General features: G+C 43.1%; 1 protein-coding gene across 1 annotated transcript; it reads left to right on the top strand.

The window, feature by feature from the left end:
- Positions 1 to 1,130: 1,130 nt before the first annotated feature.
- On the top strand, positions 1,131 to 9,327 carry LOC124684110 (protein SEMI-ROLLED LEAF 2-like). Its single transcript, XM_047218503.1, has 19 exons — positions 1,131 to 1,265; positions 1,365 to 1,439; positions 1,530 to 1,645; positions 1,843 to 1,957; positions 2,060 to 2,188; positions 2,795 to 2,842; positions 3,235 to 3,425; positions 3,510 to 3,706; positions 3,790 to 4,076; positions 4,257 to 4,406; positions 4,514 to 5,005; positions 5,129 to 5,278; positions 6,740 to 6,815; positions 7,026 to 7,153; positions 7,701 to 7,901; positions 7,988 to 8,122; positions 8,235 to 8,354; positions 8,685 to 8,903; positions 8,990 to 9,327. Exons 1-19 carry the CDS (start codon positions 1,131 to 1,133, stop codon positions 9,167 to 9,169), a joined length of 3,144 nt encoding a protein of 1,047 aa, XP_047074459.1. The 3' UTR covers positions 9,170 to 9,327.
- The last annotated feature ends 7,653 nt before the right edge of the window (positions 9,328 to 16,980 follow it).

The following is a 16,980-nucleotide window of genomic DNA, read 5'->3' as shown; positions in this document are numbered from 1 at the left end:
CATTAGCTATGAGTATTTTTTTTGTAAAATTTCTACCCGAAGAAAGTTCATTTGACTTTTCTATGACACCAATCAAATGAATATTGTAACAAGTTCTCAGTCTCCATGACATATTATTTCTGCGTTTTTTTTTTCCTATTCCTCTGTTTTCAAGTCCTTTGAGTCAAAGAGACAAGTATTCTGTAATTTTGCTAGTACATATTCTTTTCACACGCGCACGCGGCGGCGCGATTTCCGGCGATCACCTCGGCCGCACGAATGGTGGGGGACGCCAGCAGCCCCCTCCCGTTCCACACCCAACCCAACCACCACCCGCGCGTCCGTCCGGCACCAGCACAGCACAGCACAGCACAGCGCGAGCGCAATGGGCAATGGGGGCCCGTCGTGAATAACCGTGCGGCGTCGTGCCCTGCCACCCCGCGCGCGTGCCTCTCTCGTCTCCCACCACCCCGCTCCGCGTCTTCCTCCCCTCCACCCCCACCACCCCCCGCGTTTCCCTCGCCCGGAGCGGCAGGCAGGCAGGAGGCGGAGAGGACGACCACCACCCACCACCACCACCACCACCACCACCACCGGCGACGCGCCGCCGCTGGCGTCCCGCGTTCCCCACCTCGCCAGCGCCGCCGCAGCCCAATCCGACCGACCGACAGGCCGGCTTGGCCCCTCATAGTAATGTAATGTTACTCTCTTCCTTTCGTCGTGCTCCCACATTTGGTGCCGATTGAATTCTGCTTGTGTCTGAACGTGTGCGCTTCGGGATCGTTGTCGGCATTGCGCACCACCGGTCGGTTTCGGTTTCTTGATCGGCAATGCTCTCGAATGATTCGTTTCACCTAGTCAAGGTTGACCGAAATGTAGTTTGATTTGGGTGGTAAATCCCGCAGCATGCTGGCCGTGGAATCTGAATCCATGGTACGTGTTGAACTGTGGGTTGGTTCTTGGTTGTTCAACTCTGACAGGGTCAACCGGTCCAACATCCGTGTCTGCATCGATAAACATTGTTAGAATTCCGTATTCTTGAAAACATAGTTCGAATTCCAGTCATGAGATGTGTGTACAGGGTTTCCTGCAAGTGTCTGTCGCAGTGGCACTAACATGCGCCGTATCATTTCTGCCCGCAGTAGTAGAGGATGGGTGTGATATCCCGGAAGGTCTTCCCGGCGTGCGGGGCCCTGTGCTACTTCTGCCCCGGGCTCAGGGCACGGTCCAGGCAACCTGTGAAGCGCTACAAGCAGATCCTCGCCGAAATCTTCCCCAGAACGCCGGTTGGGACACCTCCCTCTTTTCTTCTTCTTCTCTCTGTCGCGGAAATATGGCATTAGCCAGAAATAATCATTATATATGTATGTGTTTTCACAATGTAGGATGAGGAACCTAACGAGAGAAGGATCGGGAAGCTGTGTGAGTACGCGGCCAAGAACCCTATTCGAGTCCCAAAGGTTCCCCCTCTTCTCTTTCGGACCTCAAATGTTTACTCTCGACTTTTATGTTAGCTTGCATTCTAACATGCGTTGATATTTCTTGAGCAGATCACGGTTTACCTGGAGCAAAGGATCTACAAGGAATTAAGAACAGAGCAGTATGGCTTTGCCAAAGTGGTGATGCTGATATACCGCAGACTGCTCGTTTCTTGTAAAGAGCAAATGTTAGTGTTCCTCTTTTAACTGTCTCTTTCCCCCATGTCACTGGACTCCATAAGATTATTTGCCAAAATGAGCGCCATCCATCCGAGACAATCATTAGATGTTAATACTGTCATTTGGTCTGCAACTGAATATCCTACTTAGTTTGATACTATATCTAAATATGGTTACAAATATAAACGTCATTTTCTCAATGCAGGCCGCTGTTTGCGAGTAGCTTATTAAGCATTGTACACACTCTTTTGGATCAAAAGAGGCAGGATGACATGCGCATTATAGGGTGTGAAACCTTGTTTGATTTTGCTGTCAATCAGGTATGTCCATTGGCATGATTATCAGTGGATGCCATTATTTTCCAGCAGGATACTTGATATGGCATGACACCTATTTGGTTCTTACATTTCTGTATATTCTAGGTGGATGGTACATACCAATTCAATCTTGAAGGGCTTGTCCCAAGACTATGTGAACTAGCTCAAGAGGCAGGAGAGGATGAGAGAGCAACTTCACTGCGTGCTGCAGCCCTGCAAGCCCTTTCAGCTATGGTATGTTCTGTCATAACACAATATCAAACAAGTGTTACATCTTAGCATTGATTGCTAAAATTAGTGAAGAAATGAATGGAAAAAATTCTGTTGTAGGACTAGGAGACTGTTACATAGCCAAAAGCCCAAAAGAGGGTCAAATAACGCTTCTGAGTTCTGATAAACCTTTTTTATATCATAATTTGATGCTAGCATAAGCAATAAATATTGCTAACTACGTATCTTTGAAGCGACTTAACATCCAATTACGGTTTCTCAACAGAAGAATAGATCAATATCATTCTCACTACTTATTAGTACAGCTAAGGATGCTTGCTTCAACTGTATAGCTGTTTATCGTTCTTTTCGTGCTATTTGTGCTCCACTGTAGTCACGGGACTCACATGAATGATGTCAGTTGAAGTGTTATTCATTTATTACTGTATACTGTTTTCCTCAAACTTATACGCTACCTACTCTGAACATCTGAACCTTGCAAACTACTCCCTCCATTCCTTAATATAAGATGTTTTGGTAGCTCAAATTGAACTGCCAAAACATCTTATATCTAGGAACCGAGTAAGTAAATAATATCTGCAGTTATAATATTTTCCTTATATTGAGCAGATCTGGTTCATGGGAGAGCTTTCTCATATCTCGTCAGAGTTTGATAATGTAAGTAAGACCTGACCGGTAGTTCTTTCCTTGCTATATCTTTCTGTATTAATATTTACTACGTTAAAAGATCTATGCTTGATTCCTGGCCTATCTATATTCTAAACCAGTTAGCATAAGTTTCCTCCCCTCTATTTCTGCATACTTGGATGAAACGTCCATAAGCTGCCACTCATAAGATCTTTTCACATGATTATTAAGTGTTGCATTTAGCATCGTTGCAGAAATATTGAGGTCACGTCTGGAAAAAATATGTAACTTGGTAATGCATCGGAATTTTCTTGTTGGTAGTTTTTTTTTGGTTAGTATCAGATTTTCAACTGCTTGCACAAGCACATTGTGTCTCCAAATGTTCCCTTCATAAATTTTCTTTTCTAAATATTCATTGACAGGTTGTTGAAGTTGTATTGGAAAACTACAAACCTCAGAAGGCCCAAAATGATGATCAAGTTACCACAGATCCAGACAATGAAACAGCGCAACAAGCCCAGAAAACAGAGCAAAATACATCCCCCTATGTCATTTCTGAGATCCCCTCCTGGGAGAGCTTTGTTAATGCTAAGGGAGGAGTTAACCTGTCTATGTAATACATCTTATTCCTACTCCTTTTGTACTTGATATTTTTCTTGTTCAGTAGTTGGCTTCTCAACCGACTCTTGTGCTGCAGGGAATATGCCAAGGATCCTAAGTTTTGGTCCAGAATCTGTGTGCACAATATGGCTAAGCTTTCTAAGGAGGCAACAACATTCCGTCGAATCTTGGAGTCCTTGTTCCGGTGTTTTGGTAACAGTAGTTCCTGGTCACCAGATAATGGACTTGCTCTCTGTATATTGTTAGACATGCAACTGTTGGTAGAAAGCACAGGTACTTCATTTGCACTCTATGAGAGCAGAGTATATTATATAAAAGTAAACTAGTTTTTTATTTTGTTTAAATGACTTCTGCAGGGCAAAATATGCATTTACTGCTGTCTCTACTAATAAAGCATATTGAAAACAAAGCAATGTTGAAGCAACCAGAGATCCAGCTTAGCATTGTGGAAGTGGCAGCTACCCTTGCAGAACTGTCCAGTTGCCAGGCTTCAGCAATAACTATAGGTGCTATAAGTGATCTAGTCAGACATTTAAAGAGAACATTCCATATTACTCTTGGTAGCAAAGACGCAGAGCTAGTAAAAAGAAATGAAAGTTTCCGCAAGGCTATAGACGACTGCCTAGTGCAACTGTCAAAGAAGGTCTGTTTTATTTTCTGTCCCTCTGAAATTTTATGCTCAATTTGCTTGTATCACTTGTGTAAATGTGATATCTTAACTAATGCCCCTTAGCAGTCTGATCTGTGCAATTATATGGTCACATTCAAATAAAAGTCTCTCCAAATTGCACGGTTGGCTTATCAAGACTATTTTGTTAATCAGGTATCTGATGCTGGGCCAGTTCTTGACATGATGGCGGTGATGCTAGAGAACATTGCAAGCACTGCTGTAGTAGCTAGATCAACTGCAGCTGCAGTTTATCGCACAGCTCAAATAATAGCTGCTGTACCAAATTTGCAGTATCAGAATAAGGTATCCTCTCAAAGCAAAAAAGTGAAAGAAAAATAAGTGTTTAAATTCATCTCAGGAAGCAGTACCTTTTTCTGCTTCGGAAATTTATATTCTATATATGTTGTCAGGTGTTTCCAGAAGCTTTATTTCATCAGTTACTCTTAACAATGATCCACCCTGATCATGAAGCTCGTATCGCTGCACACCGCATATTTGCTATTGTCTTGGTCCCCTCCTCTGTTTCCCCCCTGATTCAAGCAAGTGCCACAAGCCAGGCTAGGACACGTGACATGCAGAGAACACTATCTAGAGCTGTCTCCGTGTTTTCATCTTCAGCTGCTATCTTTGACAAGTTGAAAAAGGATAAGCACCCAGACAATTCACAAGGTGAAGATACTGGAAATACTAAACGGCAAAACTTACCTGTATCTCAAAGCCGCCGTGGTAGCATGAGAGTTCCTAACTTTTCCATGAAAAAGGGTCCATCAATGGCTCTGAGGGCTCCTTCGTCTGTTAGAGCTCCTTCCATCGCACTTAGAGGTCCTTCCATGGCTCTGAGATCGCCTTCTATGGCTGTTAAGGAAGACAAAGGTTCCTCAAGCAAATCAGATGATGAAATGGTACCTTCATCAGTATAACCTTTTCTCGAATTTAGGATTATTAACTAAAGATCAATGGTATTTGAGAAAAATATTTGTTAGAGTAATGAATAATCATTTCTGCAATATGTTAAATGTGTTCAGGATTCCCTTTTGCTGAAGTTGAGCAGTCGTCAGATCACACTTTTGCTGACATCCATTTGGGCTCAAGGAGTGTCTCCTGAAAACACTCCTGCAAACTATGAAGCCATTGCTCATACCTACAGCTTGCTTCTATTGTTTTCTGGATGCAAGGTAATCTATTCTTCCAATCACATCTTGTTATTTTCTTCATCATTCTTGGTATGCTTATCAGACAGACACCAGATATGTAATGCAAAAGAGTAATGTCATGCTAACCAAGCCTCCCTTTAAGTGCCTAGCATTGGTTGATTTTTTTACCAAGTGCAATGCGTAGCTGCGGAAATGTGCTGACCAGGTGTCTGAACAAGTGAACAGGACCACTAGTTCTGTTTGGACCTAGCCATGGTTGTGTAGTAGGGATTAGGGAACACAGGGGATTTACACACAATTCTCTCAATTTTGACTCGTATAGAATTTTGAAATTATTTAGATATTTCAACACAAAACTAAATTTATACGCTAGCATCATGTCTTTATAAAACAAGCTGATAAAGATCACATGACGTAAATGCGATATACACTTGGAAAGAGTGGCACCTTTCTCTGCTGGAAGCTCACTTCATATCCAATGAATCCATTTGTACTGGTAAGTGGTCCTGAAGAGCTAATTTAGATAAAACGTGCACCTTCTGTCCTAAGAAGTGGTATTCTGTTAAAGTTATTATTTTATACATGGCTCATTAATGTTTATTGAAACTTCCCCGAAATTTGCACACATCATGTTACTCATCATTTTATTTATCTTATCACATTTGTCCTTCACATGTACACTATCTTCTCTCTCCCTCTTTCCCTTTGCACTCCTTAGTATGTCCTGTGAATTCTATCTCGAATTTCTTTCTTGTTCCTTTTCCCCCTTTCTGAGGAAAGTCTGAAGGGGAGACGCTGCCTAGAACTTCATGGAAGGAGAAAAAAATACAACAAGCAGAAGGTTGCATGTTCATGCATAGTGCAGTAACGTTCACACACAGACAAACAAAGGACAAATGGAGTATACGATGCATGCAAACGCCAAACTTGAAAGAAGATAATATGGGGACCGAGAAAGAAGAGAAGCAAACTAGCTTTCCGAAGTGCATGCTTGCAGCAAGCAGTTCTCACTTAGCCAAGAGTATTGGATACTGTACTGTGCATCAAAAGCTCAATCATATTAGAGTACTCATCATATTAAGATAGTCATCTCTTAATCTTTCTGGGTTGGACTTCAAGTTGTCAGTTCTGCCACGCCACAGCCAAATCGTTAAAGAATACATATGGCAGTTAATCCCCAGGAGTCTTTCATGTCTGGACAGAGAAGAGAGTGACCAGTTGAGAATGTCACATTCATATTTCTCTAGTTTTTGTGGCTCGCAGTTTAAACTGTTCGATTTTGCACATGAGTGTCAACAGTGTTCTACAGTTCAAGCAGTTTTGACACCCAAAATGACAAAGCGTTCTATTTTCTGTTTCTTCTAATGAATGGACATCTATTTCTGTTTAATTACTTCAAAATTGGAATAAAAATATGGTTTTTTCTTAGTTGTATCTATCATTATTACCTCTTTTATGATGGTTTTTTTTTTGCTCTTCCAGGCATCAATTTTTGAGGCTCTTACTCAGAGCTTTCAGGTTGCATTTGCTTTGAGGAGCTATTCACTTACTGAAGCAGGTAATATAATCAAACTGACTACAAGTATCTTTAGCTGTAAATATAAAACACAGTGTTCCATATAACTTAAAACTTGGCCTCATGTTGTAGATGAATCATGATGGTGTGATAATTGTTTGGGAAAATGATGCTGTAATAATAACCTTACACTAGAATTCAGTATTAATTCTCTTGCACCTATTAATTGTTTTCTACTTGTTAACCTTGTAGAATCGTTACCACCATCTCGGCGCCGCTCCTTGTTTACTCTGGCGACAGCCATGATTATTTTCTCTTCAAGAGCTTTCAATGTGGTGCCTCTTATTCCAATTTGCAAACAGATGATTAATGAGCGAACGGTATGTGATGAAAGATCTCCCTTGTTTGATTTCTGCTGTAACTTTTTTTTTTGGTTATATTAGCAATCAAGTCAACTTGCTATCCTACGTTATCTTATTCTTGTTACTTTCCAGATTCTCTTGTTTTTATCAAATATTTATACATCGCAAGTCCATAGCCTTTACTGAAAAGTTAGTTTATCGCATAATCACCTGAGTAGTCACACTAAACATGTAAAATAAATAAAATCACTTCTAACCTTCCTTTCTGGTCTTTTTGACATCTGACAATGTAGTATGGTTTTAGATTTTATTTTGTAAGTACGGCGAAAATTCATAGAGCATAATCCTCTTGGTTGGTTTTTCCACCATGCTTCTGTTAGTATTCCAATAATTTGTATAGCACATAGACCAAACAAGAGGTCAGTTGCATCTCTGTTTTTTCTAGAGATTAACAAATTAGAGTTGTTCATTGTATTGTCATTGAACACATTTTGGTTGCATCTTGACTTTGTGTTGGCAGTTGGCACAGACCTTTTATCTGGCATTTGTTTGGTATTTTACTTAGGGCGATCCATTCCTTCATTTGGTGGATGAGAGTAAACTTCAGGCGGTGAAAGATTCCTTAGACAACCCATCAAAAATATACGGATCGCCAGAGGACAATACTAATGCGCTGAAGGCTCTTGAAGCAATAGAGCTATCAGAAAGTCAATCTCGAGACAGCATCGTCTCCACAATCATGAACAATATAGCAAATATTATTGATGTAATGTTCACCTTCTCACTTGCCTCTTACATTCATTGTTTGAACCAAGTTCCATGCAGCTGTAGGTGACTTTTCTGTTTCTGCAGGCGGAGTTGCACAGTGTGAGAAGCCAACTGCTAAGTGATTTCTCCCCCGATGACATGTGCCCAATGAGCACTCAGTTCTTTGAATCACCTGATGAGAATTCATCAGGGTCTCATGAGGATGCTCACCATGAAGAGGTATAGTTGTCTATATTAGCCTGCAACTTATACTTTTGAAAGCACCTTAGTTTTTGGCCATTACTGTATCGGTCAACTACTTTTGTTGCTAAAAGTTGAATATATTCAATAGGGTATGCTGATTGACCTGGGTAATGATCATGATATTTTTGGGGAAGCTTCAGAAAGTACATCAGCTTCTGCATCTATTCCTGCTGGAGATCTTATGAGTATCGATCAGCTTCTCGAAACAGTATGTCCTTATGAAAAAACTTATATCGCTTTTTACTATCTTATCAGTTCTGTTGTAAGTTGATGACAAGTTCTCTCAGCACTTGAGCTACTCATTGATGCAATTATATGTCCTGTAGTAGCACATCTAGGCAGAAAACATTAAAGTTTTGCCTGTAAATGCTATGTTTTGCTCTATTTATTTAACTTAATTTGGTATTCTTCTACATGCCCAACGAAACAGCAACAGTTACTTTTGAACATTAAAGTATCTTTGCTGTTCACAATATTTACTTGGCATGATAACTGCTTTAACTAGCGTTTCTTTTTTCATCCTTTTGCCATTTCATAGATTGGCGCCGACCCTGCACATCACACAGAAAGTGCTCATCTGTCAGCAGACATGCCGTTCATGGAGATGACTAGCCAATGCGAAGCCCTCACGACAGGGAAACAGCAGAAGATGTCTACCTTCATGAGTTTCCAGCCAAGCTCGCAACCAGCCCCCATGCCCAGCCAGCAGCCCGGCCAGATGGAGCTGGATTTCTTCAGTGATCCCCCGTTGCCCCAGGTAGCATAATTTCCCTTCTCTCTCAATGCATATACTAGTATTACATTTATTAAAATACTGATGTCGATAAGCTGCACGCTAAGCAGGCCGGGGTCCAGAGCACGAACCCGTTCCTTGATGACAACTGGGCCGCTTTCCCTCAGCACATGGACACCGGCAACCCGCAGTTGGCCGATGATCAATTCGAGCAACATTTCCTGAAGCTACCGGCGGCAAGCCCTTACGACCACTTCATGAGGGCTGCAGGCTCAACAGGCCAGAGCTGAACGCAGCCTGCATTGCAGCAGCAAGTCTGTCGCGTCTCGGCGCATTGTACTGACAGGTAGGCTGGACGTCCCAGGTTCCTGCCGATGGAAGATGTGGCAATTTTCCGTCCTTGTGTTTGCCAGAAAGGTGTAATATATCTGCGTGCTTCTGTTTCGTGCGCGGGCAGGCCCTCTTAGAGGGGCAACCGGATTGGACACCCATTCCGTTCATTCTTTGTGTATAGTGGTATCAGGTATGTATAGGCTTGGTTGCTGTGTTGTATGTATATTATCCAACGCGACGTGTAGAGGGACTGACGGGAGCAGTGCCTTCTGGGTTACCACAGAAAGTTTGTACTACATGCGTGTAACATAGCTGCCGAATGCAGCGTATACAAAGAAAGGAAAAGGATGATCAAGAAGTCTCTCTTGTACCACAAATCCACGATACGTCGTGCACATTCTAGCTTCGTTGCTGCACGCAGCATCGCGTCACGGCTGCTTAGGTTTTAGCAATGTTATCGGCTGACGGTTGTGACCAATTATTTGAGCTTATATACGAATATATGTCCATTTTCGTGATATAGTGATATGCTCCTGGCCACATGATACAAAGGGTCGTGATCGCCTAATCAGCAATGCGTCAGCTGATTGCTACAACTAATTCACTAGGCCAATTCAATTCAGTCTTTGGACCGTCATCGGTGTTCGTCTGACCGTCATTGGTCTAGTCTCCCTGCATGATTTTGCAGCTAGTCACAGATCACATGTCATATCACCATGTTGTGGAGACTTTAGAATTCGAGTTTTGACTGTACCAACCCCACGAGCCCATGACGAGGCTAACTTGTTCCTAATTACTTTGCTTTGTCGCAGAAAAGGAGAATGCCCGACACGATCTTCATTTTGTCATAGATTATTCATGTGGTATTGCTAGCAAGCTGGCGCAATATGCCCCTCTTGATGGCCATAAGAACGTGTCTAGCACTATGCCATACCTCAGAACAGAGGAGCGCATAAATATCACCTGGCGTAGGGATATCTTGGAACCAACTGTATATAGTGTTGTGACACAGAGGAAATATTTTCATACGAATGATTTTGTGAGCTTAATTTGTTATGGACAGGTACTTGAGAAATGGCCGAGAAATTTAGGCTTCTTTTACAGTACCTTTTACCACCTCTAGAAAGGAAGAGGTATAATTTAAGTCGACGGTCAGGATTAAGCTACTTAAATTAGGCCCGGCAACCCAGTTAGCCATAGATAATAGAAAAAAACTAAAAACAGCATTATTCAGCCAGGCCCCCGGCCCCCGGCCCAGCTTCTGCATCAAGAGCACGGTACATACACAATCGCTGCCATCGATTGACACACGTTCTGCATCTGGTGCCACCCCTGCAGCCACCAGATCGCCGGCGAGCTCCGCCGCCACCAGCTCTGTCCCGTCTTGCGTCGCGGACAAACTCCGCCGCCACCAGCTCCCCCCATCGTGAGGGCGAGCGCCGCCGCCATCTGGTGCCACTCCTGCCGCCACCCCGTCGTGCTTTGCGGATGAGCTCAGCCGCCACCAGCTCTGCCCCGTCGTGCGTTGCGGTCGAGAGCCGCCTCATCAGGCTGGCCCTGTCGTGCGCCGCGGTCGAGCGCCGCCTCCATCACGCTGCCAGTAGGTCGACTACGTCGCAACAACGAGAGGATCTTTGAACTCAAGGAGCTTCTACAGGCATCTCAAAGCCCCAGTCACGGTGAACTTCAGTTCCCGTGCCATGTTAAGTCATTGATCTAAATTAGTACCAACCTGTTGTTCAATCACAACATATGTCTGAGTGAGAAAGCTATGCTATTTCTATATATAAAATGATAGTTACATATCAAGAAGGATAACTGTTATTTTGGTCAACCATTGTGAAATTTGCTACAAGCCTTGAACTCAAATTATGGACACTAACGTCCCATATGATAAATTTCATTTGAGTATGTTCAGTCTAGTATCATAAGAGTTAACCTTATATTTGCAAACTTTGTCCAACTATGTTAAATCTTTAGTGTAGATTTCGATATAAGATATCAGTGATTCGAGGAAAAATTAAAATTCACTGTGTGTATACCTAGAATTTCTCTAGACACTCTGAAAAATGTCAGTTCATCTAGCATTGTTGTCTATTCAATATTCTTTAGTGAAACATCTCTCCTCCTTTAAAACAAATAATTGTGCATAACTGGATAAGAAGTACCACCATTACTGATTGTAGAAACCTTGGTAATCCAGTGATTACCCATATGGTATTGTTAATCGCCTTGACCAAGGCTGGAAATGTGTTCATCAAATTTATCTGCTGCTTTATTGTGTTCATACTCATTTCATGAAGTTATAAAAATTAAAGGTTTAGCCTTGTGGTATCTTGATGCCATGATTTGCACCTGAATATGATATTGTTGCTTTTGTAGATGCGGTCATGCCTTAAAATGTTATCTTGATAACAAGGGGTACTCCTTTTGGGTATATGTTCTTACAGCCAGTATATGACAAATTTCCAGTTCAAAAAAAAAAAGTATATGACAAATTCCGTTATTTGACAGCCAGTACTCCTTTTATTTGACAGATGTTGAAGTTTGCTGAAGGCCATTGGTTTTGAAAACGGGAGCATCTGACCTGAGACCAGAAACGCATTTCCATTTGTGTTGAACTGAATTTTTATTTTCATTGTATTGCTTCAGTGTTCTGGTCCAGTATTGATTTTTGTTTTCGTTACTCTTCTCTCTGTACAACAATGGCTAATTCTGAACTTCACCTATATGATGGATGTATTAAATCTATGGACAAATGAAGATAAACGACTGTTCTGATCAGCTGGGAGCTTGTGTTTTGCAATGACTGTAATTGAGCAGAAAGAAGATCAAGTGTGTAGATAAAAAAAAAGGGAGGCTTAATTATGCTAGCAATAATCTGTTTTGGATGCGCAACACAGAAATGAGAAACTAGCATGTGCCATTCCAGCAAAAACCATAGACTTGAGCCATTGATTTCTTCTCTCTAAAAACTACATGTAGATGGCGAGCTTCAGTGTGGAATTAAACCATTTCAATTGCAGGATAAAGAGTATTCTGAATTAAACAAGATAACCACCTTAGCTGCCAGATTTCTCAATCAAACATTGCTCAATCAAACAGACTGACAAATTGAAGTAAAAAAAATTGGAGTACAAAACTCATAAAAGACAGCTAGTCCGACACAATAAACTGAAGTAAACAGCAGGGAGAGCAGGGGTCACGCAGCCAGGCGGTGACCTGCACAGCCCAGAGGTCAGTCGCCAGTAACATCTCGTAAAGCACGCCATGGAGACTAGCCAGCAGAAGGTTCACGGCCTGCGGCTTCTGCGTCTCCTCTGGAAGACCCTCGATGCTCAGCTTGGTATGGAACTCCACTTTTTCCGGCGTACCAAGCGCACCGCGGATACTCACCGTCCGTGGTCGTGGCGTGGATGGACTCCCCATCAATGGGATCGCAGTGTGCGTCTAGCGAGAAGTCACTTCTGCGAAGAAAATATGTCAAGGTTATATATCAGAATACATCTATATTCAATTTAATCTGTACCAATTCTTATTTGTTTGATCTGCGTTTTCACAGTATGTCTACGAGATCTCTGTATCATCATGCAGCTGCCAGTAATTTGCAATATCCAGAACCTGCATCTTTCAACCTTCAGTACTCGAATCTGAAAACGGCTATTTTGTCAACGTACTACTATTCTTATTCTTAATAGACTCAGGCATAAATCATGTTTCACATCAATATAAAAACTAGTCATAACTTGTCGGCAAAGCTTGAACCTCAACTACCGATTGTTTTGGATCTTTTTATTTTGTTTTGATTACAAATGCAGCATGACTTATCATGTCAGGTAAAAAATACACATTATCTACAGTTCCTCCTCACTATATTTTGTATCTTCCCTTTTTTGAAAGAAGACTCAACGTATGATATAATCTATGTAAAGTGCAGAAGAAGAAGAAATGGATGCAACAAACTCTTAAATTGTTAAAACATATTCTAAGGTGCAAGAATGATGTATGGCGCATCCTTTTCATGTTTTGTCAGCCAAACAGCAAAATGTGTTGTATTAGCATAACTACTCATACTTTCTCTCCTCAATTCTTTGGCATTGTAAACTTCTATGCCTGAAGCTAATTGTTGTGTCCATCAAAAATGATACAATGGCGTAGTACAAGTATCAATAACAATACTCTATACTGCAATTTTAGTACAAATTTCAGAATGTGGTAGCACGAACCTTACAACGAGCCTATCGGTGTATTATTCAGACAGCTGGCGCTCGCTCAGTGACCCGGTGCTGGCCACCAGGCGACCGCTGAGAGCTGAGGCACACCTTCCCTGCACCTGCATGAGCGCCGGCCACCTGGGGGTGTTGTGGCCACCTCGCCGCTGAACGCCTACGCGACGAAAACTGCACACCTGTCCTCACGCCGCAGTGGAACGAATTACTCTATAGCTCGCAGTCGACCATGGCCTGGATGGCGACGACGACCACTGCGAAGGAACGACGTGGGAGAGGCCAACGCGCGGGCGACGACTCAGACCACCAAATCACGCGCAATGCCTCCATCGTCGCCTACCAGCACCACTTCGTCAGCCCCCTCCATTCTCCTGCGACACCGCCGAGCCGGCACGGGCGCCGCGACGCGATGACCGCCAGGCACCGCTAGCGGGCCACCGTGAATACCTCGGGCGTATTCGCGAGCGAAGAGGGCTTTAGAAGTAATGACTGATTCCCTCCTAAAGTTGAACTATTTTTTTTTGAACTTAAAGTTGAACTATTTACACTAGAATATTTGTTCCTCCTTTTCCTTTTCCAAAAAGAACAACTACAATCCCTTCGAGATGCACCTAGTTTTAACCAGTGACAACGGACCCTATTATTTTATTGACTTTGCCATGACGGAACAACAGAGCTACTGAGCTAGCATATATATTTGATAGGAGTGTAAAGATTCCCCCACAATGGCTGAAATTGGTAACTTGTACTAATCAGAATGCAGTTAACACAATTAACCAGCCTTGGACAAGCACTTAGTGATTTCAGTATTGATTTCAGAATGTCGTAGCAGATAGCTTACATGGAGAATACGAACGTCGCGGCGGCGCCAACATGGAGGCAGAGATGGTGGGCACCTGCCCGAGCGCCGGACACCACTTCGTCGACCTCTTCCCCAGCTCCAACACACCGTCGCTGGCCTTGCTCTCCCTTCGCGTCGGTGCCGACAGAACAAAGGCCGGCGACCGCGTCGCGGCGGCACCCACACGGGTGAGGTGGAAGGCAGTTGACCTGGCCGAGGAGCAGCGTGTCCTTGGCCTTGAGGAGCATCACTTCCCTGCGACGGCAGTCACGGCGGGGTCGGTCTTGGCGTCACCACCACCACCTCCAGCACGGAGTCGTGGAGGACGACGACCGAAGTTAGTGCCCTGGATTCCTATGCACGACGTCCACCGAGATGGCCGGCCAGTAGAGGCGCTCGAACTTGCTGTCGCCCGAGTGCTAGATCAACACGGCGGCCGCATCCGTGACCTGGCAGTTCGCCATTTCAGGTCAAGGGCGCCGATCTGGTTATCGATATGTTGTCCGTGGCGGCGAGTCGCCGAAGAAGCGAGCAGGGACGGGCTCTCTTCTACGAGATACACCGGAACACGACGGCGACTTGATTGAGGCGACGGAGGGGGGCTTCATCGGGAGGAGTCGTCGACGAGCTCGATTTAGGGTTAGGTTTTTTTTCTTGCCGAACGGTGACACAGTCAGAACTAGTTGGACTGTCCTGGGCCTGGGAGACCTGTTGGGCTGGGCCCGTCCATGGCCTGTTTACGCGATTTTTTTTTGTTCGGTGACGATTATTCCGTGTGGTATGATACATACCGCACCACGTTTTGGCAGTAGTATGATTTTCTATTGGCCGTTGGATGTATGAAAATGAATGGCTGTTATTTATTTGAGGGTACCACAAAACAACCCGAAATTTAAGCTCAACGGTCACACGTTTGATCCTGCTCCGGTCGACCGTAAATTGCATGCTAAGGGCATGTACAATGATACCTAGTCAGCCGTCTGTAATGGAAGCCACGTAGGAAATCTACTGACGTGGGGGAGAGAGAGAATGGAAATGAGGGGAGTCCGTCTGTTAACATATAGACGGTCTAATGCCGGGGAAATCGCTGCTTAACGACGGCATCATTGCCGTTGTACGAAGAGGCGTCGTGTATCGTGGGCTGATATGGTCGCTAACCAACCCTGCCCTTCCCGTGAGATTTACAGGCCGTTGCTGTACTAACGACAGCTAAATAAATGCCCTATTGTACAGGTCGTCTGCAAATATGTCTGTAGGTGACATGGAGAGCTGCTATAGACACCATGCGTCTATACTAATGTACATGCCCTAATTGCCATATACTCCGGAAACCGTCAACAGATTGGCCGTGGACTCTCCATCCCACTCGTGGTCGAGATGGAGATACAGAGCTACGGACGTAGGGAAGAAACGCGTACACAAGATGATGGAGTAATAATTAATTGGTGTAGGATGGATTAGATTAAGAAGAGATGGAGACAGCCAGCCAGCGGATATTAGGCCGTACTCCACCAGACCACCATCGCAAAGTTCTTTGTACCTTGTCGTACTTTACCCCTGGGCGTGCGTCCGCATCAGCTGCACCCAAAATCTTCAACAGGCCAGCAGTTTCCACAAAACATGCTTTCCTTCCTTTTTATAAATCTAAAGCCACACGGTTGAATCGCAATAAGGTGACGGAGATCTCTTACAAAGCAGGTAAAAACAAACAAATAAAGGTACAAGAAAATTCAAGGCTGCCACCGAAGCCATCGAAGCAAGATCAAATGATCGGAGCTCCACGACGAGACCCTCAAGAAGGTAGCGACGCTCCTAACACCGTCGTCGAGACTGCAAGATCAAAGGTTTCACTGCCTTTGCTGCTAATAGAGAGAACCTCTCATGTCTAATGCTGGGGACTCAAAATTTCATTTGCATGGATGGATCATGACATTCATAAGACAACCCATGTAGTACGTCATCCGCCACTTCTTTACACCGTGTAAATAGACATGTTTTAGCTCGAAACTTGAGTTATAAAGCACCATTTTCTGAATTGTTTTGACATGTTTTAGAGATATACTCTCTCCGTCCTAAAATATAAGACGTCTAAGGATTAGTCAAAAGTCAAACCTTATTAACTTTTAATAAATATTTAGAAAAATATCTATCTACAATATTGAATGGACACATTAAGAAAATATATTTTATGGTGAATGTATTGATATTAATTCAGTAATGTAATTGTTTCTAGTTTTGTGTATAAATTTGATCAAACTTATAAAATGTTGACTTTTGACTAATCCTTAAACGCCTTATATTTTGGGACGGAGGGAGTATATTATACATGTTCTACATCTATTAAGTTTTTTCTTTTAACTTAGGAGCATAGACACCAAGATGCATCATACTTATTTCGTTCTATGAAAATTGTCTGAAATTTGTCTAGATTTTTTTTCGAATAGGACTTTGGCGTTAAAAAACAACGAACGGTACAAAGCACACACAAAAAACGAAAATTACAACGAGATTCTTGAGAAGCCCTTCATCTTCAACCTCTAGACCGTGTCGATGATGCGCCGCTGCTCCCGTACATAGATACTAAATAGCATCTTTATGCATTCAAATTTTACCAAACCTCAGACAAGCTCCATGGGACGAAGGGAGTATCCTATTTCAACCACCATAATCGAAAAAAAACATGTAATCAGAATCTCAG

The sequence above is a fragment of the Lolium rigidum genome, chromosome 1 (genome assembly GCF_022539505.1).
Source record: "Lolium rigidum isolate FL_2022 chromosome 1, APGP_CSIRO_Lrig_0.1, whole genome shotgun sequence".
Classification (NCBI taxonomy): Eukaryota; Viridiplantae; Streptophyta; class Magnoliopsida; order Poales; family Poaceae; genus Lolium; species Lolium rigidum.
This window is presented reverse-complemented; position numbering and strand designations above follow the sequence as displayed.

Bases quoted from the DNA above. Each gene is read 5' to 3' on its own strand.
- LOC124684110 (XM_047218503.1), top strand. From the start codon at position 1,131: ATGGGTGTGATATCCCGGAAGGTCTTCCCGGCGTGCGGGGCCCTGTGC. The intron at 5,279-6,739 runs GTAATCTATTCT...TTGCTCTTCCAG, and splicing joins TATTGTTTTCTGGATGCAAG to GCATCAATTTTTGAGGCTCT. The intron at 8,123-8,234 runs GTATAGTTGTCT...TATATTCAATAG, and splicing joins AGGATGCTCACCATGAAGAG to GGTATGCTGATTGACCTGGG.